At 41.0% G+C, this 27,990-nt stretch overlaps 1 protein-coding gene and 1 long non-coding RNA gene across 6 annotated transcripts in view; one reads left to right on the forward strand and one right to left on the reverse strand.

The window, feature by feature from the left end:
* The window catches only part of NHS (NHS actin remodeling regulator), a 236,975-nt gene that overhangs the window by 199,193 nt on the left and 9,792 nt on the right, over positions 1 to 27,990 (forward strand). For 3 of the 5 annotated variants that reach the window (XM_083501793.1, XM_083501796.1, XM_083501795.1), the window contains 5 exons: positions 11,886 to 12,038; positions 15,706 to 15,839; positions 19,916 to 19,978; positions 22,139 to 22,331; positions 26,724 to 26,855. In XM_083501793.1, the coding sequence (XP_083357919.1) occupies positions 11,886 to 12,038; positions 15,706 to 15,839; positions 19,916 to 19,978; positions 22,139 to 22,331; positions 26,724 to 26,855 (675 nt within the window). The other 2 variants (XM_083501794.1, XM_083501797.1) reach the window with 2 other exon arrangements.
* On the reverse strand, positions 24,961 to 26,729 carry LOC310706422. The gene is made up of 2 exons (XR_014525865.1): positions 26,164 to 26,729; positions 24,961 to 26,121 (listed from the first exon to the last, which is right to left on the reverse strand). It is a non-coding gene; the product is annotated as an uncharacterized lncRNA (long non-coding RNA).

Raw genomic sequence — 27,990 nt, forward strand, 5'->3', positions numbered from 1 at the left:
AAGAAGTTGCTTTCAATTCCTCTGCATGATCAAAGTCTCTTCATGGAGTTTATGTGGGTTTCTTGCCTCTCTGTTACATAACAAAGCAAAAACCTGCCACTTAAAATGACAGCTTCAAATTTCTCAAGGAAGGAAGGGATGATGGGAAGGGATCACTCCAATCGCTTGAAGAATATAAAGAGGGCGGGAGTATACACACACACACACACACACACACACACACACACACACACGTGCTCTGGGGTTCATTTGCGCTGGCCTTTGCGAGGGAAAATGAAATGCTGCAGTTTTATGCATACAAACCAGGAACCCTTCAACCGTCTTGGGAATTATGCCGGAGCTTTCCTATACTGGTGTGGTGGGTTTTTTCCCCTTCTCCATTTTGCTTACTAAGTTGCTTCTCCAGACAGATTTGCTTCTGCATGTATCAGGACCAAGCGCAGAGAGCGAGTATCGCAGCACATGCATTATTGATTGTTTCAAACATATATTAATAGATAAGCATGTTGCGGTACTTCTCAGTGTATTGTGTCACAGCGCATTAGAGCGGATGAGTTGCAGAGGGATTTGTTCTTTGCGGAATACAGTGTGTTTTTCAGATGGGAGATTCCCACCGGCACAGGAAGGCACGTGTGTGTGTGTGTGTCTATTGCACATGGACGCAATGCACATACAAGTAGACAATCCATTTTTATCCCTACTCCTCACTTGGAGGGAGGGATTAGAAGGGCAAATCCATTTAGGGAAACACCCTCCCATCTCTCTTCAGCCTCTCACTGCCTTTCTTTGCTACTCAGCACAGGCAAAGTGCTTCTGTGCTCCACTCCCCCAGCTTGAACCCTTTCCTCTTCGAAGCAATCTAGGTCACTAAGTAAAGGAGGAGGCGGGGGACGTGGAGAAAACAGAGAAAAGGAATTGGGTTATGGTGGAACTTTCTAGGAATGAAGCCTACGTACATCTCGGGGACAGGTGTTCTTTTGTACACAAAGCCTTTGGAACAGCTCAGGCTCATGGCAAGCTATTTGCAATGCCTAGATATTACATTCAGGTATACCTGAGTGAAGTGGTAGGGTGCACTCCACATCAGGATCCCTCATCATAGGGATCATAGGGCTAGAGAGCACCTCCTTTGCATTCAGAAGTTCTTAGGCTCAATCCCAGCCATCTTTAGTGACAAAGGTAGCAGATTCTGCAGGTAGCAGGTGATGTGGAAGACTGCTGCTTGAGACCTTGGAAAACCATTGTTAGGTAGAGTTGACAATACTGGACTATTCCCCAAACGTTTAGCCTTTTAGAAGGCTCTGTTGTAGAATTTGGCCCGAAGAGCCACACTCCCATGGATGCCATTATGATGCCATCATTTGGAGAGCCTCTGTGGAAGTATTTTCCCTACCTCCCCCTTCTGTCTGTGTCTTTTTCACCTTCCTTCTTCTGTGTAAGATCTACCCACTGCCAATGTTCCTGCGAGAGTACCTCTTCTGTTTTGCAACTGTATGTTGAACCCTTGCTAAAATGACAATGGGCCCTGCACATCAGTAAACCTGACCTCTCAGCTTTCTCCAAACTGCCCAAGTGAGGTCTGAAATCCTTCCCTGGCTTTGATTCTTCCTCCCTGCTACCATCCCACATCCTCCGGACTATCACAGGCCTCAGTCACATTTTTCTGGCTTCTTTGTGTATGGGCTTCTTTGTTTGCTGTGAACGGGTGGTCTCTACTCTCTCCAGTTCAGATAATATTACTGAAATATGGCCCAAGAGGGGTAGGATGCATGAGCTCCATGTTTCTGTTGATAGTGATTTAGCACGGGTTAAGTGGAGGCCTCCATCTTCTCTTACTTGCGAGGCAGGATAGCAACAGCATTGGAGCAAACTGTTTTTCATAAGCTCATGTCAGGTTAAGCAGATCAAGACTTGGAAGTTCTTTTATTATACTTGTTTCCTTCCCTGCCCCCGTCCCTGCCCCAAAGAAAAAGAAAATATACTGAAGCAATACTGATGCATATGTATTTATTATAATGGGTCAAGTTTGAGTAACAAGGAGGGCCATGAGATGAATGTTTATCTATCAGTTGCAGGTTGTTGAGATTTCTCTACTGACATCTGCCTCTGTTTTCATGAAGCTACATGCCTGAGACTACCCACCTGAGATGTTTGGGTGGTATCCAACTGTTATATTCTGTATATACCCAGTGAAAATAACCTAAGTTAGTCATGTCCATTCCTTTCAATGAGTCTGCTTCCACTCCTACACTGGTCCTACTCAGTGATGAGTACAACTCTTTGTCTTGTTTTTGTTGATCATTTGTTTTGCTTTCCTTTTTTTTTACATGTATCTTTAATAATGCTAGTATGGTTTGTTACGAGTGTCAGACTAAAACTGAGAGGATCTAGGTTCAAATCCCAGAGACAGACACTCTTGGCCTAGCCTACTTCACAGGGCTGTTGTCAGAATGGGAGAGGAACCAAGCACACTGTCTTGAGCTCCCTCAAGGAAGGTAAAGGGACCCCTGACCATTAGGTCCAGTCGTGACCGACTCTGGGGTTGCGGTCCTCATCTCGCTTTATTGTGGTTTTTTTTAATAATCATATTTATTAAAATTTCCAATAATGACAGAATAGAAAAAATAGAAAAGATAAAGAAAAGAAAGAAAAAGAAAGACCAATTTTACACCCTTATTTTCATAACCTTCTTTCTGGGACTCCCTCCCTCCCCTCCCGACTGTATTCCCCTTTCCCTAAGTTGGTTCCACAAGTTCTCATTCCCAAATTAAACCTAATATGTTGCGCCTATTAGCCAATTTAAATTACAATCTTAACATCACTCCTCATCTTTAACAGAATAGAGAAAAAGTTTTTCCCCTAAGATCTACCCCATTTCCTTCCACGAATTCCCCCCCTTTTTTTTTCAACACATGTTAGATCAAAATACCAACGTTATATAGAAAGATAACAAATAGAAAATAGAAGAAGATTCAAGAAGTTGGTTACATAGCCTTTGGATTCTAAAATTCCCCCTCCCTTCCCCGGTTTAGATTCCCCATGTCCATCAGTCTGTATGTTGTCGGCCTGGAGGTCTCAAGTCCACAGCCAAATTTTCCTCAATCCATCTTGCCGGTTTTCTTTAAATTTGCTTGTTTTGATGCTGTTTAACTTCAGAAATCCAGTCCAATAGAGGCCTTTAATTCACTTTGATCGTAGTTGCTCCTCCCATTGTTCTTTCCGTGGCGTAGTTGGTCCTTTGCTCTTTTGTTTCTTACTTTCTCAGGTTTCTGTCTTGTTCAGCTGCAAAACCATTCTATTCCGAAATCTAATATCTACAGAGGTTTGTTATTCAGGAACAAAAACTTACGTCCAGTTCCTACCTTGCTTCAATAGAAAAATTCTATTGTGTTGTCACCTCTGTAGACAAAACAATATTTCAGTTTAGCTGCTTTCCCAGGAGATAAGACCTGTACACATCCCGGAGTAGTTTTCCACATACGCCACTTGTAATGTCCCAAAGCCCCTCTAGGGGGGTTGCAGTAACTTTGTATCCTCTAATCCAAAAGTCAAGTTGTTGTTTCTTTCCCCCCCCCCCGACATTTTGTATCCATTTTTATGTCCAATTGTAACAAAATTTACCAGCAAAATACTAATAACAAAGTCCTCTTTATATTCTCAAGATTTGACAGCTACTTTGACAGCTGTCAAATTCTCCATCTCTCCGCCAGGTTCTCCGAATCGCCCCGGTTCCCGGGGGGGGGTTGCCTTTTCCCTCTCACCCTCGACTTTTCTCCTCCAGCGCAATTCTTGTAGTATCCCATCGTGGAATTGATATTTTTTGTCAGCAGTAAGCTTCTGAATCGATCTTGGTTTCTCAATCCTTGTTTTAGCGTGTTTACAATCAGGGAGGGGACTGACTTCCTTTTTAGATTCCCCCCCCCCCCCGCTCGTGCCGAATCCGGAAAAAAATTCCTTTTTTTCTCCTTTTATACCCGGTTACCCAATTACTCACGGGTTGTTGTTAAATAGCCGAATTTCCAATGGAAGAAGCCAGCTCTCCGCCGAATGGCATGCGGCTGCGCTCGGCAGGGGAAGCGGTAGACTCACAGCACCACGCCACTCCCCGGCACCCGATCCGTAGCCTTTAAAAAGGCTCCTTCATGAGTCGGGAGGGCGCTTAACGGTACCAGCCGAGTCCCCATGTCCACGGGCTCCGTGCCCGTGGTTTTGAAGGGTCCCCGCGTCGCCGGCGCGGTAGGACCCAGCCCCTGCCGAGCAGACTCCCTCCGGAGCTCGGAGGGAGTCCGCCATTCGGCGATGGCGCCAACCCGGAAGTACCTCATCTCGCTTTATTGGCCAAGGGAGCCGGCGTACAGCTTCCGGGTCATGTGGCCAGCATGACTAAGCCGCTTCTGGGGAACCAGAGCAGCGCACGGAAACGCTGTTTACCTTACCGCCCGAGTGGTACCTATTTATCTACTTGCACTTTGATGTGCTTTCAAACTGCTAGGTTGGCAGGAGTAGGGACCAAGCAACGGGAGCTCACCCCGTCATGGGGATTTGAACCGCCCACCTTCTGATTAGCAAGTCCTGGGCTCTGTGGTTTAACCCACAGCGCCACAGGGTATAAATGAAACATTTAAAAAACAAAATTCAGTAATAATGTTTAACGTGATTTTAAAACAAAAATATAGCAATTTCTCACAGTTCAGTTTACCAAACAATGACAAAGGATATGTGAATAACGTAGTGTATAAACTCAACCTGGTTTTAATCCCTGGTAGCCTTCATACTATGGATATATTTTTATTTTTTTAAAAAGGCATATTTGCAAATGTTCACGCTTGGGTGGCTTTAAAATTTATTTATTTTTATTCAGAAAAAATCTGAATGGCTTAATAAAAAAACAAAACCCATTTCAGTGATTTACATAAAATAACGATCAGCAGTATACAGATAAAAGCAACAAAATGGCAAAACCCAATTATACGTAATGAAACTATATGTCTGGGTAGGCATACTGGAATATCCATATTACAGTATAGTGAGGGTGCCTGCTTAATGTTAATAAGCAGGGAGCTCCAAAGCATAAGAGCTGCCATGCTAAATAATTTTTTGTGACTCCTCACAGATGTGGAACACCATTACATGGCACTTGCAAAACTGCACGTTCTGCAGATTGAAGAGGTTGAGTAGGCAGGTATTTGTGCAGTATCTGCGTATTTGGTCTGGTTTTTGAAAAATCCCAGACCCTAATTAGTCACATAGGAAAGAGCAAGAAGTGGCTGCACATATGGCAGCTTCCAGTATATCGGCGGTGGCCAACTTTTCAGAAGAGCTGAGCAGCCTAGGTGAATGGAATCGTAACTCATTTTGGACCCCCACAAGGGTGTTGAGGCCTGTTGAAAAACAGGCCCGCTAGAGCATCCTGCTTCTTGACAGGATAATTGAAGCATGTGGTTTGGTTGACCTTTAGTTATCAAAGATGGCCATTCCCAGAGCCATTAACATAAATAAAACACCCTTTCAGCAAGCGTTTCCAGATGCCACATAAAATGGCCCATAAGCTCAACTGATGTGAACAGCTGCTTTCTGTTCCAGCACGCTTCCTCTGCTGCAGGACTCAGTGAGCTCTGGCTTGGAGCGCCCTTGGAATGGGCACTTCGAGGTGAGACATGAACGAATTCCAGAAGACCTTCGGAAGCTTCTGGAAAGTTATTTTGGCATGTCTAGCAGCTGCTATGTGTGTGCATTTATTACCAGGGGAGGCTGGTCCACAAGGGCAACTGGGGCACTGTGCCACCAACCACAGCCGGCTCTCAGCAAACCCTCATCTGCTTGCCTTCTTACAACCAGTCCAGGCCTTGGCTGCCTGCTTCCTCCATTTTAGCCTCAGGGTTGACCTTACAGAACTCAGCAGGAAGAAAGATGGGTGGAAAAACAGAAGTCATTGGCTCTGCCTTTCATTGGCTATGGCTCCTGTGGGCCCTCTTGCCTTGCACCTTACAAGGGATATCAGCCACCACAGCTTATGACTAATAGTTCCCGATGACAAATTCTATATAATACTGCTAAAAATGATAATTACTAATAATATACAAGTGTATGCTTGTTTGTATAGTTCTAAATGTTCTAAATGCTTAATATACATTATCCTCTTTCAGTCCTGGGAGGCCAGTCTTATATTACAGATGGGGGGACAGAAACAGGCCCAGTGCCAACTTAACACATTTCCTGGTCTCTTAACAAGATATTAGAATTTAACCCAAGAAAATCTTTAATAAAAACATTTTTTTTTTTACAAAACCCCCATAAGATATGGAATTGCCACTTACTCTGTACCCTCCCCTTCTTCCCTTGCGCATGATTTCCTACCTTCCTTCCCCTTTCGATATCATTTATTTTTATTTATTTCATAAAATTTATATACCGCTTGGTTGGTTATAATAATAATAACCACCCTCAAAGTGGTTTGCCATAATCCACTGTAGTCTTGACACACTGGCTTTACAATGAGATGTGAAACCAGAATTTGAAGCTGTCTTATAACTCCTGATTAATGCCAGCTATGCCTGCCCAGTGCAGATGTAACTGAGGAGCACCAAACCATGGTTTAGGGAATGCAAGCGCCCTGTGAGTTTGCACACTCCTCCCATAACCTTCCCATCCTCCCTGTTCCTTTCTCCATCCAGTTCAGTTTTTTAAATACCGACAATTAGAGCTGGTTATTTTTGCTAACTATAGTTAGTGCCGAGCCATAGTTTTAAAATCGAGTCGGAAGCAGGATTGCAAATTGTGATTTGGGTTACATATCAGGCTACTATGTAAACTACATCAGGCCACAGATACGGATTTAGATATGATGGGGGGAAAAGAGAGTGGAGCGGGAATTGTGCAGGATAAAAGTAAGAAGCGGAGGAATCTGCTTCATACTAAATCATACAGTTGGTCTCTCTAGCATATTGTTGTCAGCACTGACAGGTAGTGGCTCTGGAAGGTTTCAAACAGGAAACATTCCCAGCCCTGCTCGCAGATGTTCTTCATGCAAAGTAGTGCCACTGAGCTGGGAACCACCCCCTGCAAATATAGGGGGATCTTCTGATCTCTTAAATATGCTTAAGAGAGCAAGAGATCTTGGGCCATATTCAGTGCTACAGTTCTGTTGTCACAACAGACTTAAATGAGTACAGCAGTTTCCTCTATCTGGATATGCATCTTCAGAATCAGCTCCAAAGGGTTGGGGGACCCTCTAGATCATATTTGGGGTGTATGCACCGGGAAGAGCAAATGGAAGACCCGTTGCACCAACAGAACTACATGTGTTGAGCTTCAGATGAAGCCCATTGCCTCTACACTGGGCCATGGCTGTTTGCCTAAAGCCACCCAACAAACTGGGAGGTTTACTTCTAAGCGCATTGATTTCCACCATTACACCAAACTAGTTCTACAGCACTTTTTATCTGCAAAGTGCTTTACCATGTGAGATTAGTCACTGTTGTTCCCATTTTACTGAGGCTGGGAGATAAGTTCCTTTACTTGCCCAGGACCACAAAAATAAGTTATTGGCAGAATCTGAATCCGGAGGTCCAAGTCTTAATTTTCTAGGTAATGGATCACAGTGGATATTCCATGCTGCCGTGGCTCAAGAGGTTTAAGAGTGGCTTCTGCAGAATGAGAAGTGACTGCTTTGTTTAGCATGGTCATGCATGACAAGCAACAATGTGTATGCTTTGCCAGCATTATAGACTTTAACTTCCAAAATATGGCAGCAAAAGACACAAGCTCTTGCGAGGGGGGAATATCATTGAAGGCATTCTGGGCTATAAATAAAATGTACATCAGTCTTGGCACTTGCCTCCATGAAACATTTATGCACTAATATGCTTGATGTAGTTGGATGTGTTCCCAGCTTATCTTGTATCTGAGATGAACTGGTTCTGTCTTGAAATTAATTTTCTGTTTTTCTTACAATATTCTGTGGCAGTCAATGCTAGAAACAAACAGTGCTCCTGTTGACTCATCATGCAGCTAGATGTGGAAGAATTGGTCCTCCCTCAGGTTCAGCTGAGGGCTTGTACAGACATGGAAATACTTTTGACTTGGGAAACATAGGAAGCTGCCATAGAGAGAGTCAGAGCAGAGCCCCTTCTGATAATTGTCTACAGACTTGACAGGAGCTTTCTGCAGTTTCAGAGAAGGATCTTTCCCAGCCTTACCTGGAGCTGCCAAGGGGGACTGAAGCTGATACCTTTTGTGTGCAAAACAAGTGCTCCACCTTTCCCCTTTGCCTTTCTCTTGCAACAGGTTGCAGTTTGGGGACTGTTTTGAAAGGGGTTTAAATTTGTGTCAGTGAGGTAAAAGAATACCCGTTTCCTTCCCATAATGTTCTATTGATTCCATGTATTTTTATTTAAAGAATGCACATGTCCCTTTCCAGAATTGGAGGACACGCTTTTAAAAATGAGACCCTTTCTCCTGCATTTCTTAAAGTATTGGTGCAGGATTGGGAGTTGCACCAACACTGCAGTATGGAGAAAGTTAGGACATTGGTTGCTTATGAATTATAATCTGTACAATTCCTAGTTCAGTGGCTTAGTAGATCTGAATGGAGCAGCCCAGGGAATTTCCTGCTTTTAATGAATTAATATGTTAATTAGAAAGAATAGTGCAACTGGTTGAATATTCAGGAAAGTGGCACGGAAGAAAAAAACCTGCCTTACCCACAGATTACGTCTGTAGGCTTTTAGATACCTTGGCACTGTATTATCCTGTTGTGAACAGGTGGGGAGTGTTTTGCTTCAAATTATCCCCAGTTTTCTCACACATTTTTTTTGTATTGGGGACTGATTGATCTGAGCCAAATTTTGTGGAGTACTCTTGTCTACGAAAAACTTGTGTACTTGCATAACTACTCTTAGATTCTTTCTTTTATAATCTAAGAATAAGAGATATTGTCTTTCTGATTTCTTAACCATGTTTGATTTGTTACCCTAAACTAGAGTGTAATCAAGCCACAGTCCCCTGAGTTAGGATGTACAGTGATACCTTGGTTCTCGAACTTAATCCATTCCAGAAGTCTGTTCAACTCCTGAAACGTTTGAAAACCAAGGCACGGCTTCCGACTGGCGCAGGCGCCCTGGAAACAATACCCAACAGCCGCATCAGACATTCGGCTTCCAAAAAATGTTCAAAAACCGGAGCACTTACTTCTGGGTTTTTGGCGTTCAGGAGCTGATTTGTTCATCAACTAAACCATTTGAGAACCAAGGTTCCACTGTGATGGGAAAGTGTTATAGGTTTAAAATAAGGAAATAAAAGCTTCCAATATCCTATGGCATGAGAAAAATGAGATATGAGGATGGAGCCACAACTTGTTCACGAATCAGAAAACCATGGTTTCAATTGCATCTGCACTGGGCTTATGTCTGCACTGCACTGGGACCTAACCCTTTCAAGGATGCATTTAAGACTTTCCAATTACACTGTGGCAACTTGACATTTTACATATCTGTCCTTTCCATCCCTTACCGCACTCCATCTGCTGGAAAAAAAATTAATGTCCCTGGCTTTTAAATCACACACACAATTTTATTATTTATATACATTAAAATCTGCTCACTTGGGATGCTGGCTAGAATTCTTTTAAAACGTATTCTCCATTTGGTAATTAAGGGTTGAGAAATTGTAAAAGAAGGAAAAGGGAAATGTGAGAGTCTAGGAAAGCAGACAGAGCCGTGGGGGTAACCCCTTGGATCTATCAAAATAAATAGAGCAGAAATCTTTCTTGCTGGCCTTTGTGTTGTTATTATTAGAACAAACACGCCTGAGTGAACTAAGCCATACTACCTTCAAGCATCCATACACAGCTTAGCTACAGTATTAAAAAAGAAGAAGAAAGCTTGAGAGCAGAGGCTATGAATGATGGATGTTTATGATCAAGAGTGAAAAACTAGAAAATCTGCTTTCCTTCATGCTTGGGAATTGCATGTAATCATCAATTGCCACGTAATCAGAGAATGTGGGCCAGGGTACATGGCATAGCCACTGTATGTAGGCAGTTGTAAACCAGTCCATGTGGTGCCTGTCTTCATGTGACAAAGCTGTTCACATACATTGGCTATGTGCCCTGCACCCAGTGCTATTTTTCTCGAAAAAGAGGTGCCGGAGCTCACCATGAACTTCTTCCTTGTTCTCTTACAATGGCAATGGCACCCATTTAAGAGGTACCAGAACTGAGCTTCGATGGGCTCCAGCTTGAAAAAGCACTACCTGTACGTAGATAACTATCAATCAGTGACAGAAGCTGATGCATTTTAAGTGTAGGAAAGAAGGATGATAGTAAAGTATAAAATATTTATATCCCGCTTTTCATCCAAGGAATTCCAAGGTTAAAATACAAAAGATGCAGATTCTTAAAATCTCTTTATTTATTTAATAAAATTTCTATACCACTTGATTGGGGGGAAACCTCAAAGCAATTTACAAAGAGAATAAATTAAATTATCAATAATTACACTCAAAAGATAGAATCAGCAATAAACTAAGAGCAGATTAATGCATACAGCAACATTCTACATGTCTGGATAGGCTTGTTTAAACAAGTGTTTTTAGGCACACAAAAGGGTACAGAGAAGGCAGCAGCCTGGTGTCAATAGGCATTGAGTTCCAGAGGCACTACTACACCAAGGTATTGTTTCTTAACATTGCTCCATTTATACAGTTAATAGAATGGCAGGGTCACCTGCATTAGCCACTATTGACAGCAAGGGCACATTGGCTACTTTCAACACCCAATCCTGCAACTCCCATTTGCAGACTCCAGCATGCAGGATCTCTTTACAACTAGTTTCTCCTGGCAGCTTCTTCCTCCCACCAACTTCATTGCCTCTTTGTACCATACTATGCTCCTTCTCTTCCTTTGCCAGACTCTGCCAGTACCTGCATCTTGTAATCAGGAACCTGAAAGTGTTTGATTATGAAATACAGAGTGGTGGTTTTAACTGTGGTCAAAGATGGGGGATTTGAAGGTACAAGAAAAGAGAAAGAAAAGCTACTTCAAAGTTGGTGCATTATATATTTCAAGGCAACATAAGCTGTTCTTATAGTGCTACAGCCTTTTCTGTATTTAAAATATATATTATTATTATTTAATAGGGCCATTTGCTGAAGGTGCTTAGTAGACTCAAGTTATACCAGTGAATGTCAGAGACTTCCCATGTCACAAAACTTATTTTTGTCATTTACACCTGTGTGTCTTCATAAATGTCCTATACCAATAATGTATGTAAGTTTACTCAGAGATTTACTGGTAAATGTCAGAAATGTGTGTTAGGAAACTTGCTTGGTTTGCAAACCAGTGATGATTACTGTCATCTTTTATTAGTGTATCATGGGAATGAGAATGAAATCTGATCATTGATCAGCTAATATAATAATGGTCTTATATTTTCTGGTGGCTTTCTAAAATTTTAAAAATTAGTGGTAAATGTCAGAATTCATTATGCTTCTGACTGACCTAGATAAATAAAAATAAGCCAATATATCTGAGGGAAAAGCTATTCTGTGTCTAATTTTGTATCCATTTTATTCATGCTGTTCTCAAAATGTTTCAGTGAGTTTATTCACATCCATCTCCTCATTCATTTGTTTTTTCATTCATACATACAGGCAGTGGGTACTCTTCAAAAGGTTTCTAAAATCTGGTGGATTCATGAACCCTGGCATTTCTTAAACTTATGGATTTGAATTACGACCAGAAATCACCTTCCCTGTTTCAAATTATAATGCATTTTTTAATAGTTTTTAGTGGGTTGCATTGATTTCTGAGATTTGATGCATTTGAAAAGGCTTGACTGCTCCATTATGAGTGTGAGTTAAGTGTCCTTTTCTCTTTGGTTCTGCAGCTGTCTCAAACCTGGATGCAGAGAGTAAACTGAGTGTCTACTATCGCGCCCCTTGGCATCAGCAAAGAAACATTTTCCTTCCTTCCACCCGACCAGCTTGTGTAGCGGAGCTGCATCGCCATGCAAAGCAGAACCTGCGAGCCTTGAGGAAAGGTAAATCATTTCTGTGTAGTCAATGAAACAGCTTTGCATTCCAGTAGCTCACAGAAGATATAAGGTGGTGTCCAACAAAGTCATTGTCCAAGCAGAATCACTTCTATTTGTGCAATGCAACTTCCCCTCCCCCCTTCTCCCTGCGCCCGTGCACTTCCCACATACCCCCCCCCCATAAAAAATCTGCTCCAGAGGGGTGGAGGAAACCCCAGAGCAGATTTTGGAACGACAGCTCTGTTAGGCAAGTATAAGCAATTCCACTCAAACAATTACTTCACTAGACTCCATCCTATCTCCAGGAACACCATGTACTTTAAGCTCTTACCTTAACTGACTCTTCTTCCCTTTGATTAACTCTCTTTTGCTTGCTGAGTCATAATTCTGACAGAAGTCAAAAGTACACATGACTGCGTTTGTCTCTGGAATTCTTTATTTTATTTTTTACAAAATGCCGTGGAAGCTGTAAATTGAAGTGAGACACCAGCTAGCACATTTGCAAAAATAAGCAGGGTCTGGTCTGGTTTTAAATTGGATGGGGGAACCGCATGTTGAGATTCCTGCATTGCTTGGGGTCCCTTCCAGCACTACAATTCTAATATTCCATGTATGTTGGAAGAGGGGTGTAACCCTTATGTCTCCTGCTGTTTTCCCACAAAAATTCACCCTCCAGGTACTTTTTGCCTCACAAGGGACAAGCCCTCTCTTGCACCAGAAAATGCTGAGCATGGTCTTGCTAGCAGTGAAGTATCTGAAGAAGCAATTGTGTAGATCAATATTTCACTATAAAGGCATGGAAAAAATTAAACATACACACACACACACACAGTGTCTTGAAGTTTGTTAGATAAATCAAGCACCTCTTAGTCTTCCATCAGCTTTGATCTGTGTAATAATTTTAAAGGCATTTTCCCTAAGAAAACTGGAAACAGGTTGTAAGGGTCTACAGTGGTACCTCGGGTTAAGTACTTAATTCGTTCTGGAGGTCTGTTCTTAACCTGAAACTGTTCTTAACCTGAAGCACTACTTTAGCTAATGGGGCCTCCTGCTGCTGCCGTGCCGCCAGAGCACAATTTCTGTTCTCATCCTGAAGCAAAGTTCTTAACCCGAGGTAATATTTCTGGGTTAGCGGAGTCTGTAACCTGAAGCATATGTAACCCGAGGTACCACTGTAATCTGATTTCACAAGTATTTTATCGTTCCCACACAGATCATGTAGCTATGTTAACTAATGATATTTTTAATCATAGTTGAACACACGTCAGAGAATCACCTAACCTCCAAATTGCAGCCTAGCCTTATTCTGGTATTCCATTTTTCTGTTATGAAAATGGAAATGTCATAGTGGCAGAAAGGATGTGAGGGGAGAGAGTCTTTGTGCGGACCACCACCTTCACAAGAATCCTTCAGAAGGGAATTGCTGCCAGGAGCATTATCTGCAGATGTATTTTGATGCATTGAATAGAATGAAAGTTTACGAGTCATGGTGGTGGGGAGAGCAGGTATACAAATTCAACAGGGGGGTTGTTTGTTTGTTTGTTTGTTTGTTTGTTTGTTTTGTTGCTATTTTGTTTCTGTTAATATTGTTTTATGCATATAGCTGCTGTAGTACTTTGTGAATCCTATAATATGATTTTTGGTGTAACTGTGATGTTTAGTGTATTTTCTTAGTTGCTTTGTGAAATAGTGTTGCATAGATGGTAACTGTTTAATTTGTGATTTGAAATTGTTTTACTGGTGATTTGTTAAGTATTTTATACAATTTATGCTGTATTTATGATGTTCCATTATGTTATTTTTATATTTTGTTTGTAAGCTGCTTTGGGATTTATTTGAATAAAAAGCAGCATAGAAATATCAAAAATAAAATAAAGGGAAAATACAATCATAGTAGTGTTAAAATTAGAATACACACATTTGTGTGTCTACATCACAACTGCTTTGGCTAAATTTAATCTTCTTCTGCCACCTTGTGGCCAAGAGACAACAAGTTGAGGAAAGAGTGAAACAGCAGAATGATCATAATGGGTGAATAGGCCTAATAAAATCAAAGGACTTACTATATAGGTCTGAATATAGGTTGCACTTTCCATACCCAAATCTGACTTGTATAAAACTTGTATGTAGCCTATCATTGTGATTTAAGCCATGATTTAAGCCATATCTCATTTTAGGAGTGTGGCCTATATTCAGGGGTAGCTAATATTTTAACCAATATGGTAAGTACCTTGATTTATTTCATTCAGTCTACTCTGGGTATATTTTAGCTGAATAATACTCAAGAGAGACCGAGTAGTTAATTTGTTCTTGATAGCTTCCTGCTTAAATTATTTGATACTAAACACATCCATCATTTGGAGCCATTTGCCTTAATTCACCTGCACTTTGTTCTTAGCAAGTGACTTGGTGGTTGCAGAATTTATATTCAAAAACTAAGAAAATTTGTCTTCATCTGTCTGTGTATGTGTTTTAAATGTTCTGCCAGGGGTGCAAATTAGTTCTTTCTTGGAGTCCAGTGCAAATAGTAGGAGGAGATGTGCAGGAGAAGCATAATATCACTTCAGTTTGCCACCTTTAAAAAAAACTGTTAATACTTTTCTTCATTGTATGTTGAGAGCTGGTATAGTGTAGCAGCTTACAGGCGGAGCTTGAAATCAGGCTTCTCAGTTCCTGCTGGGTGTTCACTCAGCCACCTTATAGCAAGGATGGGGAACCCCAGACCTGGAGGTCAAATACAGCCCTTCAGGCCTCTCTGTCTGGCCCTGGGCTTTGAAAGTCATATCTGCTCCCCAGCCATACCTCTCACTAGCCCTGCTTTTCACCCTTCCTTGAGTGATTTCTCCTGGAATACAGGTGATTCCCCACTTACGTGGGGTTACATTCCAAGGTCCCACATGCATAAGTGAAATCGCATTAAATGGGGAGCACCCTCTAATAATCTTTTAAATGCCCTCTCTGCTGCTGTCTCTTCAATCCATACCAAAAATGATGTATTCCAAAATCTCCACAACTAGGGGCTGGTAGGAGGCTAGAGGTGGTGCAGGAAAGCAGCTGCTATTGCTGCGCTACCCGCACATCAGCTGTTAGGTGGGGAGGCTCAGCAGCATAAACAAAGACCTGCTGTGCCTCCGGTCTCTTTGAGGCTTCCTCCACCCACACTGATGTCCTCTTTGGGCTCTGAAGAGGATCTCCGCATGAGCCATGAGGACTCTGCTGCTCTCTCCTGCCATTTCCAGGTATGAAATAAATTATTTATTTATTTCCCAGCACCACACATATACACTGTCGGACGTAAGTCAAAGGAGTATAAATGGGGGTGTCACCAGCTATCATTGCTATTGTTTGCTAAAGAGACTGAACTTTGAGACTGCCTCTTCCTTGCCTAGAGAAGGGTGTGTGAGGATGTGTACAAAGATATGCATGTTGCACTGCCCATTTTTGCCAAATAAGGACTTCTCTTATTAGTGCTTTTAAGGATGGGGATCCTCATCACGTGAGAACTGGTCCAGTAACAAAGCTTGCTTCCTCCTATGAATATCCTCGAGATCATAGCAATGTACACACTTCCCATGAACTGCATCTTGACCAAAGTTTAGGCTTTTCATGGCAGATTATTTTAAAATACACATCAGTCTGAACAATTTTCTTATTTCCTGTTTTTGCTAAACAGAGCAACGAAACTGGAGTGATAACAGGGAACAAAAAGTCCTGGGCCAAATCTCTGTGGTGGCTCCCCCATTTCCCTCCCTCCCTGTGACCTACACCCAGAAGAACAAAGAGACAAAGAACCATCCCTTGCTAAAAGTAAGTTATTCCTCTTCCCCCAATACTATTGGTTATTGTGGCAAGGGCTGCCAGCTTCTAATCCACATAGAACATCTTTGACTTTAATCATCATGTGGCTGAGAGAGATTTGCCAGACAGAGGCAGGAGAAACAGCATCTGCTAAACATCTTATCATACTGCTACTGAAGGCACAGAGATATCCTTTAAAAGTCAAGACTAATTATCAGGTGGTTACAATAACTAATCATGTTTATTATCATCTAATTTTCCCAGTCCCCTCATTATGTTTCTTTAACCATCCCAGGCATTGTTAAAATGTTCACAGTATTCTTTGCCTTGGTCTTAGTGTAAGCTGTAAAATTAAAAACAGGCCTATGTTCATCCGATATGCAGTCACTCCACTGGGAGAGCAATGCTTAGCATTCATATTACTCATGTAGAAAGGTACACCTCTAAGAGTTCAGAAGTGAGGAGCCATATTAGCCCATTAAAATGGAGGGCAGGGTGCTGAGCTCTCCCTGCCCTCACCTTCCGTTGTTCATTATTGTGGCACCCTCTTGACTTGGTGCCCATTTTGGGGGCGAACCAGTCACACTCCCCTAAATCCACCTATGGGGGCAAGTCATATCCTGCCTCTTACTTTATTGCACATTTTCAAAGTGTGCTGTTTCATTTACACTAATTCTGCATGAGCAGATCCCAGTAAATGTACATAACATTGCATCTATATATGCACATGTGCGCACAAACACACAGACACCAACAAACTATGCCAAAGTACACAGGTGATCTTCTGGGCTAAATGTGCTGTTCTGTTACTTTAATTGAAAAGTCAATATACAGTCGTTCCTTGGTTGTTGAACGGAATCTGTTCTGGAAGTCCATTCGACTTCCAAAAACGTTCGACAACCAAGGCACAGCTTCCGATTGGCTGCAGGAGTTTCCTGCACTCAATTGGAAGCCGTGGCGGATGTTCGGCTAGGGCAGGGGTCTGCAACCTTTAAGACAAAAAGAGCCACTTGGACCCGTTTCTGAAGGGGAAAAAAACTGGGAGCCGCAAAACCATTGCAACATTTAAAACAAATATATCTCCGGAGCCGCGATCTGACAGCGGGCGGGAAGGTGACGTCGGGACGGTGCGTGACTAACGCACGCACCGCCCCCATGTGACGTCACAGCCAGTACAGCGCCCGCCACAGTGGGGAGTGTCGGGGCGCACAATGCACCTCCTCCCCTCGCTAGTATCCGCCCCGGAGCCGCAGCAAAGGTGTAAAAGAGCCACATGCGGCTCCGGAGCCGTGGGTTGCAGACCCCTGGGCTAGGGCAACCTAGTCAGGTGGGCAGGGTACAAGTAATAAATTACATTATTATTATTAGTAGTAGTAGTAGTAGTAGTAGTATTCTGCTTGCATGCAACTGTAAGCCAAAAATATTGGTTTAGGATGTACACGAGCAGCATTCAACCCATTTGTAGCTGTTCAGCAAGCCACAATTCAGCACATAGCCACAGTTTCCTGTTACGGGGCTGATGGCTTCAAAACACGCCAGGATATGAAGTCATGTTTTAAAGTTGCCCTTATGCCCTGGCTTAATTGGTAGTCCATGGTTACATGCTGAATGCTGGATTGTTCAGCTGGTCACACAAAGGGAAAGGGGAAATGGCTGCAAAGGAGCTCTGTATACACAGGAAACTAGCAACCCATGGTTTCCACAAGCTTTGCAAACCAAATTTGGGGACCAAAATTGGAAACAATGGTTTCTAGCCATGGTCTGCAGGGTTTGCACAAGCTGCAGTTTGCCACATCAGATGGTTTATTAAACTGAAGTTTAACTGAGTAGAAATGTTCTGTTCAATAGGGCATCCAATGGCACGTGGACTAAAAAATATGTTTCTTGATAGAAACTAATAATGAACGCAAATACTCCCATAAATACTGATCAGGAGGCATATAATTTTTAGATTTTTTTTGGTGACAATGGGTTCCTGAACAAGTCCAGATTGTCAAATAAATTACTTAAATATACATCAGATTATCCAGAGGCTCCTTGATCAGGCTGTAGATACATTTGGTGTGACTGGCAATGTCAGAACATCAGTAAATGCTCTGGAAAAATAGCCCTGGGAGTTCAAATACTCATTATTTGTAGGGACACTATCAACCAGACTCAAAATCCCATCAGTCCATTAAATGCTAAATGTGACTCTCAGAATTGATGGAAATGGAAACCAATTTCCCCAGCAGATTATTTAGATTTCCCCCCCTTTCTTATGTTATCATACTGTTATCATCTGAGTAGGCAGGTAGTTAAAAAATTGAAAGCTAGCCTACATCCTGTAAACAGGAGAAGCCTACTGGAGAAGTGTTTTGTTAGGCAAAACAATGTATCCCATCCTGTAGATCTGGATCTACCTAGACTTTGTTGTCATAAACCTTTCTGGCAGCCTCTTGAGCTGAAAGCAATTCATATTCAGAAACCTGTTTTCCATAGCGGTAAGTGAACTCCCCTCAGATTCAGGCTAGAGCTCAGGTATTTCCCCCAGCTTCCCCAAATTAGAAACTTAATTTGAATAATAATAATAATAATTTCACCCTGCCCATCTGGCTGGGTTTCCCTAGCCACTCTGGGTGGCTTACAGCATATATAAAACATAGTAAAACATCAAACATTAAAAACTACCCAGTACAGGGCTGCCTTCAGATGTCTTCTGAAAGTTATGTAGTTCTTTATCTCCTTGATATCTGAAGGAAGGGCGTTCCACAGGTAGGGTGCCACTACCAAGAAGGCCTTCTGCCTGGTTCCTTGTAACGTCACTTCCTGCAGTGAGGAAATCACCAGAAGACCCTCAGAGGAGGACCTCAGTGTCCAGGCTGAACAATGGGGTATAGACACTCCTTCAGGTATACTGGGCCAAGGCCGTTTAGGGCTTTAAAGGTCAACACCAACACTTTGAATTGTGCTCAGAAATGTTTAATTCCACATTCAATTGTGAAAGTTGGGCCCTGCCATACATAGTCTTGGCATCATTAGGAGTCAAACTCCCTCCTCAGTTGCTTATGAGCCTTCATAATCCTCCACATACTCCTTTCTCCCATGCAGCTGCCCCTTCCCATCCCAGTTGCCTGACTGGTAGCAACTATGAGGTCTCACTGCTAGGCACATAGGACACCTCCTAATCATGAGTACAGTATCTCAGGTGCAAGTGTTCTCTATAATTCAGGGTGTCTGACATCCATACTAAGGAAAGTATCCTGGGAGTGCCACACTCCTAGGTGCCGACAGTGCTGCCGTTCATGGTATTAGGAAGGGTACAGCACCTCAGCTTAAGATCTGAGCTAGAGAAGCACTTTGTATTAATCTGGGTGCATTTTATGACGTTGCATTAAAATTTGTATTCTAAGCCAGGTTAGTAGCAGCTTTGGTGGCATCACTAGTTTTCTGAGACTCCCCAGCTAGCCCTAAGGTTATGCATTTAAAGCTTTTTACATTTCTACTACCAAAAGTGTACTAATTTCTTTTGCCGTTTTTGAAATGTTTCTGTTTCAACAGAATAAAATCCAACCTGAATAAAATCCATAAATAAACAACACGACCACCACAGATGATGGGGGGAAACAAAAAATCTTAAGACTCCCCACACATATTTCAAAGGTTTGAGAAGTACTTTTGAGAGGGGGGAAATCTTTAAAATTCTATGTTGGTGTGTCATAAAACCACAAGAAAACACCAAAGGGCCTTGTGGCCAATGGGTAGAGCCTCATATGTTGCTTCAAGGGCTGCATTATTAGCTATCAAAAGGCTGGTGTGGCAAAAATAATAATAATCTGCACACGTGATTACTGCCACTTAACTTCCCTCCCTAACCAACCACCATGTGTAGAAGTTAAAGCAGATTGAAAACCAGGGAGCAAATTCCGATTGACAACACGTTATGAGTAAAATTTTGCTGAATGACAACAGCTTGCAGTGATGATACATTTTAAATTCAATACTGTCTGGCCTTGATAAAGAGTTTGGCCCACACCACAGAAACATTCTCAGCTATGTGTTTTAAATTTTTTTAACCACTTTCCCCCCACATTTCATGTTTATAGTTTTACAGCACCCGCTCGCCCTCCCCCACCGAGTGTTGCCACATGACCCCATGGAGTCGAAAGGTATCAGAAAAAAGACTAACATAACAGCCTCTCACTCATTCTGTCCCTTTCCATCCCTAATCCTTTCTCTCGCTTGCTTTTTTGGCTGACTAACTTTGTTGTCTTTATGTTATGCTCTTATCAACAAGGAACACCAACTTTTCTCCCCCTCCCCCCCACCCCTTGGTGTAGGTTTAATAGGTTTTACCACCTCACAAGAGGGTTTCCCTTCACTAATTAGTTTTAAAGTCCCCAACCAAATTTGTCTCTGATGGGTTTTTTGTAGGGTGCTGAAAAGAATTAGACAGAGATTTTGGATAACCACAAGAAGACATCCAAACCATAGCAGAGCAAAGCATGAATTTGCTCTATAGACTGTTATCATTGCTATTGTTTGCTAAAGAGTAGCATTGGCAGACAGTCAGAGAGTCTGTGGTCAGGTCACTTCACTTTCTTTGTCCAGAAAGCTATTGTTATGCAGGGGAAGGAATCAGCAACAAAGTACAGGCTATGTGGGTCTCTCCCCCCACCCAACCGCCCTTTTTTTTTTTTTTTTTTTTGCACGCATCAACTTTTTCCAGAGGTTACCTAGGAAACAAAGTCTTTTGTGCTAGTAGTTTATATGAGCTATTCATGTCTGCTGGGAACAGCACAAAAGCAGAACAGATAAAGAAAGCTGCAATGTTTTCCTAACCCAGGGATGGACAAAAATATTTTGAGGGAAGACTGGTTCCTTTTGTTATTATTTTTTGTGGGTTATTTTGCAGATGATTCAACAAGGTAAGCAAGTGACTTGCTTGTATTTTATATAAATAGATGTGAAGTGTGGTCTTCAGTCTACATGTAGGAAGTTAAGAATGCCTACAAGCCTATTCAGGGCCTTCAGCCTTGTTAAGATATTTATTTATGAAGAGAACTATAGTTATTTGAAGGTGATTATCCGTTAGAAAATAGTACAATATTAAGCACTCTAGATACAGTAAAAGCAAATGTTGGCCCTTTAACCCACAGCTAAAAGTATTACAAGTTTTTCAGAGTAAATGAGAGCCAAGGACAGAAAATCCATGTTAGCAAAGTAGGAAATGGAAACAAATGGAAACAAGAGGTGAAAATGTTTAGAACAGAACAGAAAATGCATAGAAATAAACTCCTCCAGGGCTGTGTACAAATAACAGTAACCAGTTAAATGGAAGAGTGAGAACTTTATAAAGCTCTGAAGGTAGTATTTCTGCCCTGTTGCTGAAGTAATTGCTGTTTTCTCAATAAGCACAGATTTCAACAAACTGCTTCTGATCTTTTACTCTCACTTGGTAAAACTACAAAGCATGACAGTCCTGCTTTCTTTTCAAAAAGTTATTCTTGGAGTTGGTTAACTAATCTCTCTTTGTGCCTATTTATCTTTTGTGCCTTGTAGCTTGGGTAGCACATTCTGAATTACTTTGCATGATCTTCTGAATGTTATTCTTAAGACTTGAAGGTGGTGGCTCAACTTTTGCTTTTTCATTTTTCTTTTAGTACACAGTTGCTACTGTGTGATATAAAACATATGTCCTGATCCTACCCATGTTTCCTTAGAAGTCAGTTTCATTAATATTCGTGAGACTTACTTTGAAGTGAAGCATAGGATCAGGCTCTTAAACTGCAATTCTAAACCCATCTGATTGGGAGTAAGTTCCACTGAATTTCTGTACAAACTATACTTTGGATAATGCTGAATTCCATTAAAACCAGTGTAACTTGCCTTCAAGTAATTTTATTCAAGATTAGCCAGGGTTGTTGTGTCAGTTATACACTGATAAACAGAAAGTCTGCATGGAACTGATTTGATATGTTTATTCAAGTATATGTTTATCAAACTAAATACAATAATGGGACTTAAAACTTACTAAAAAGTTGCTAAAATGGCATGTACATATGGATCATATGTAGCAGGATACATCTTTGCAGAAGCTAAGCATTGACTGGAAGCTGTTTCCCTCTTCTGAAAATTCATTTTAAACTACAGCTCCTAAATGTTTCCAGTATGTGAGGTAGTTTGACTTCCTGTGTTAAAATTGCAACGCGCTCTTCATTACTGCTTTCCTGAAACCTACTTCCAAATCTATTTTTTCTGATATTTTTAAAAAGTAACTTTATCTCGTAAAAAGAGTAGATACTGATTTTGATTGTATTCATTTACAGTCCCACCCTCCGGAGGAAGAAGATACAGATGTCATGTTAGGGCAGAGGCCGAAAAATCCAATACATAATATCCCTTCTACACTGGATAAGCAAACCAATTGGAGCAAAGCACTACCTCTCCCAACTCCAGAGGAGAAAATGAAACAAGATGCCCAAGTGATTTCCTCTTGCATTATCCCCATCAATGTCACTGGTACAGATCTCTTGTACTTCTTTTTTTGTTGACAAAAAGGTGGTTCAAGTCATTAATTTTATTACGGTGAGCATATCTCTAAACACAGGAGTTTATGATCAGCAAATGTAAGGTTTCCAAGGCAAGAACGTAACAAAGCTTTATAGCTTCAACCGTCAAATCCTATGCATGTCTACTCAAAAGTCAGTTCTACTTTGTTTAATGGGGCTTTCTTCCAGGTACATGTGCATAGGATTGCAGCCCAAACAAGCTATATTGGTAATCTCATGAGTATCCATCAACACTGGTGCTGTTATATCTGAAGTAAGATGCCATGGTTGCTACAGAAGAACTGTCTCTGAAAGCCCTGAGATATTTTTTCTGTCTTACATTCCTATTATGAGATGAGCCTTGGACTAACATGCTTCCTCTCCCATTTCTTTCATATGCAAGAAAATTGAAAATTTCTGCTTTCATTTGAGAAACAACCTTGGTTCTCCATTATCTCCAACCTCCAAGAATAGCAGTTAGTTTACAAACCAGGAAGGCTGGGTTTTGGCTAACCATAGTTGGTTTTAACTAACCGTAGTTAAAATAAACCATTGTCCTCTAAGTTTTGCTGTATCAGGGAACTGTGGTTAGTTCTAAAGCAGAAGCTTCTTGTTTCTTTCCAAATAAGGAAGAGGAGGGAGGAGCTAAGAAGTCTGAGACTCATACTGGTTTTTTCTCAAAATGGCAAAACCATGGTTTACTAAGCACTATGTCTGAACTCACCAGTTCTCTTGTTGGTTCATTATTTCATTCCATGGTGAGAGCATTACACTAAATAGAAATATCCATACAGTTTTCCCCTAAAAAGCTTGTCTATCAAAAGCAGAAGTGCTTGGGAGATTTAATTATATTACCCTTCCAAGTAATATATGCACATTTATCCTTGCTAATAAGGCAAGCTGAATAACCAGAACAAAATATACTTGTGCTCTATTGTGATAAAATTTATTACACTGGGCTTGTGGAATTATCAGGGGGCGGGGTATCCATTTATCTGAATTTGTGTTTTGAAATTTCTGTAGGAAAGGGGGATCAAATATGTGTGTGTGGACGTTCTGCCCAAACTACAGTCAGCTGTCACACACCTAACATCATATGTGATTAGTGTGAGACAAGTAATGGCGTAGCTGCACAGAAACAATTGGGAGAGCCTTAAAGTGGACTCCTGATTTTATCCTGTCCCAAACAATACTTGCTATCGGCACCAATCAGGTGATCGGTACTGACAGCATGCCTCACTGACAGCAAACCCTACAGGGAAATGGTTCCTTTGCCCATGCGGTTTTATTTCAAATTGCACATGCAAAGGGTGCATAAAAGGAAAGGATCCCATTGCCACAGCAGTTTGAAATCAAACCGTGCTGGCAAAGGAAGTGGGGTTTGCAGACCAGTGGTTGCTGCAAATCCCATTTCCTTTGCCTGCATGGTTTGAAATCAAACCACGCAGGCAAGGGAAAACACTTCATCTGATGTCATGGTGATAACAGGTGATGGATGTGAATATTCTTAGCTGCCATTCTCTTGGACCATTCTTTGTGGATTCTTTTTTTAATTGCACATATCATCAAGCAGAAATGTGGTTAAACTCATGCTGCAAATTTATACACTGCTTCAAGGATGGGCAAATTTTGCTCCCTGCCCCAGCTAAGCCCCCCCCCCCCCAATTATTTGGATACTAGGCTCATTTAAGACACTCGTTTTTTTCTGCCATGTAGAATGGACAAAAATAAAGGACAGTATAAGGATAAAGCAGCTCAGGACCAAACCAGACATTACAAAAGGGGGCAGAACAGATGGGTACAGTTGTACCTTGGAAGTCGAATGGAATCCGTTCCAGAAGTCCATTCCACTTCCAAAACATTTGGAAACCAAAGCACAGCTTCTGATTGGCTGCAGGCTGCCCCGTTGGACGATTCCGAAAATAGTTTGCTAACTGGAATAGTCACTTCTGGGTTTGCGGTGTTCGGGAGCCAAAACGTTCGACTTGCAAGGCGTTCGGGATCCAAGGTACGACTGTACTCTGTATTTTATTTCTTACTAGATGGGGAAGTAGTTTTGAGGGGCTGATTCTGAATGGAGAAATGGCTTGCAAAAAGGAATTACACACAAACCACTACCGTGCCATCTCACTTTTAGTTGGATTTTGGTCTTGCCTAGTTGAATTTTTGACACTTTTATCTGAATAGCTGATCCCAGCGTCATATAACTGCTCTTGAAATTTAGCTAACATTGCCCCCTGCCCCTCCACCATTTCAAATCAGTTTGTCACATGGCATAGTGAGTAGGTTATTATTTGAGATTAATAAGTCTAAAACCACTTTGAGTTCACAAAGATAGTTTTGCTGCTATTTGGATGCTGGCCAATGTGTTTAGGATTAGGGCACAAATTTCACTTTTGAAAGCTCCAAGAAATGTTGTGGCTTTTTTCTGTGATAAAAATAGGTTCACAATGACACCAAATTAAAAACTTGTAATAAAATCTGTTTCCAGTGTCCAAGCTATTAGAGATTATTCTGTTCAGTTGTTGTAGATATCACTAAAAGTTTCCAAACAACAGAACTGTTCTAAAATAATGAAAGGCAGTAGGGTGTCGTAGTGCTTTTGTTCAATATTAAAGATTTCTGTTCACTTATTGCAGTGGTGTTGGTGATGGTTGGAAATGAGGATTTTTGTCTGGGGTCTCCTGTAGTAGATTTCAAGAAGAACTTTTACAAGAAAGTTACTTTTTGGTGTTTTACATTTGTATGTAATGTACTCTGTATGTGTATGTCTGTGTATAATTATGGTTGATATAATTATACAGAATTGAAAGTACAGGTTTTTGAATCAAGATTTTTGGTTTTTATTCCCTTCCTCTCTACTTTTAGTTCATATTGTTGCCTTTCAAATTACACCATGAGAACCTTCATGTTTAGCTACTGCCCCGATACATTTGTTCAGAAGGGATCCTTGCCAAGTTATAACTCTTTGATGAAAGGAAATCTACTGTAACATCAGATGGTTTATTATTACTAAATGGAAACACAATGTTTAATTTGTAAATGCATTTTTAGCCAGATGAATAGCTGACAGGGTTTTCAGATTTGTTTCTAAAATTTAGTCTCCAATAACAAGTGAAAAACAAATTATTTAGACTCATAACACATTTTTTTAAAAATAATTTGAATCTCCTTCAGTAATGCTTTTTTCCAGTTTTTTGCATGTTATCTGTGTCCAGTTAAGAAGCAGGTAACAGGAAAGCTCCCTGCCAGTCAAAGCAGATAGTATTGGGTTGGAGGGACAAATAGTCTGACTTACCTAGCTTCTAGGTGGAGGACACTGTTCTTATTTGTTGCTAATCTCTTCCCAGATTAATTAGGGAAATACTATGTACCATGGAGCAATATATACTAGATACCATTTGCATTAGAAGTGATGAAGAAGAAAGCTTGTAATAAGAAGACTGCTCCTTTTTAGAATCTTACTTTTAGTTCACACTTTGCAAATGCCCTTTGCAACGACGATGTCTTGCATCTGGAAACATTCACCCTGTTCTTCATGTGTTGACAACGTAAGGGTGTTGGGAGAAAGGGACATGTAGGAATCCATACAGCAAACAGGAAGTCAGACAGGACAACCTTACAAGGTAAAAACAGATATGTGATGTAATGACACGTAAGTGATGTGGCTGCTCTGTAATGACAGTATCAGCATTAGTTTAGGAATTCAGCTCAATTAAACACTGGCGGTAATTACTCATTACCAATCTAATTTACAGTTACTGGACCATGAAATCAGTGTGAACATTTAGATATGTCTCGACATTAACAATGTTCTCTAAGGACTGATATAGGGAAAACTTAGTTGCATCCTGCTCTTGAGCCATCATTACTGTATTCTGAAACATGCGGTATAATAAGATAGGCTGGACTCAGGTTTTTGCAACTGCCCCTTGGCTTCCCCACAATTTCATTGCAATGTAAGCATTAAAATAAAAAAGTACAGCTGCCCAATTTCTGATCATCATCTTGAATGCTACTTTTCATTTCATAGATGTCAGTGCGTGTATATCCATAATAAATGGACAAACCATTACAGTAAATGTTCCTTGCTAATGAGAGTGCTTAACTTTCCCTGCATCCCTTTCATTCCCCTCTCCTACCTTTTGTAACTTTTGGCAACGCAGGCTGCTCAGAGGGAACAGGGATCATAGAAGCAACGCTGTGGTACACGGTGATTTTTTTCCATGAGAGTTGTACAAGGTCTGCCTTATATTTATTTGCAGGCACAATCCAAAGTGCTCACATGACCTCCACTGTCTTCCAGTCATAACAATTTGTTTACTATTTCCAAAAGCTAATGAGACCTATTTATGGGTTGCAGGAGTTGGTTTTGACAGAGAGGCTAGTATACGCTGCTCTCTTGTTCACTCACAATCCGTACTACAGCGGAGACGGAAATTGAGAAGGAGGAAAACCATCTCTGGCATCCCCAGAAGAGTCCAACAAGAAATAGGTGTAGTATCAATAAAACTCTTCGCTAGATAGCATTCTTAACTGCCTTAATTGCAGCAATAGCCTGCCTTCCAAACTGCTTTCCAAGGAACACTTCAACTTCAATGATGGTGGAGTTTCAAATCTAATGCATTTGGGTATTGCTATTTTTTGTTTTGTCTTTTTTATTATTATTAAATACTGCCAGCCAAACTATATTACTTATTACAGCCTTCAGTCTTGATGCACAGTAGGCCTTACTGAGTAATATAGATATACGTGTCCAGCCCTTATTGTTTAAGTGTAATGAGTTACTTAATTTTTGTTGTATTCTTTTATTTTTGTTTGTTTTGATACCCATAGTGTGTACATAAAAAGTAACTAGATTCAGTGAAAGTTTATTCTTGTAGCCAAGGGACCCATAAGGTAAAGCAGTGACAAATGATATGATGCAACGTGATGATGAAGTGTCACTGATTTTATACAGAAGACCAGTTGAATATTTATGCCAGATAGCTCTCAATGTTTGAAAACTTTCTCAAATATTTTTCCTCTTTTCACGTTTGTCTCGACCTTTTAAAAAAAAATTGTAATGATAACATACATGAGATGTGCTGACTTGGCTCTTTTCTATACAAATGTTAAGTCAGTGGTAATCAGGGTCAAGTCCACTGGACCTAAGAATCACAGAGTTTTTCTACTGGCTGCATACACACCATACATTTAAAGCACATGAATTTCCCCAAAGAATCCCAGGAACTGTAGTTTGTTAGGCATTGTAGCTCCTTTCTTTGGAGGGATCTGTGAGTTTTAAATGTCCTTTAAATGTATGGTGTGTACACAGCTCACATCTGATGTACAATGACAGACAATGAACTGAAGATTCAAGCTATCATAATATAATAAATACTCAGAATTTAGATAAGGGTGGTTTGCTTATTGCCTTGCATTTTGTACTTCTCAAAGGAAAAGCCACCAAGGAGGGGGATGAGTTTGGCACTCACTCCTGATGCAAATTGCTTGTTGTAATAGACCCCCCCCCCGAAGCAGCTTTCCCTGTTGAACAAGGGATATAATGTTTAAGCACATCTGCTTGAACCATCTCATTTGGCCCATAGCAAATCCTTTTTCTTCATGTTAGTTACTGTTGTTAAAAG

The sequence above is a fragment of the Podarcis liolepis genome (assembly GCF_965112155.1).
Source record: "Podarcis liolepis genome assembly, chromosome: 4".
In the NCBI taxonomy this organism is placed as follows: Eukaryota; Metazoa; Chordata; class Lepidosauria; order Squamata; family Lacertidae; genus Podarcis; species Podarcis liolepis.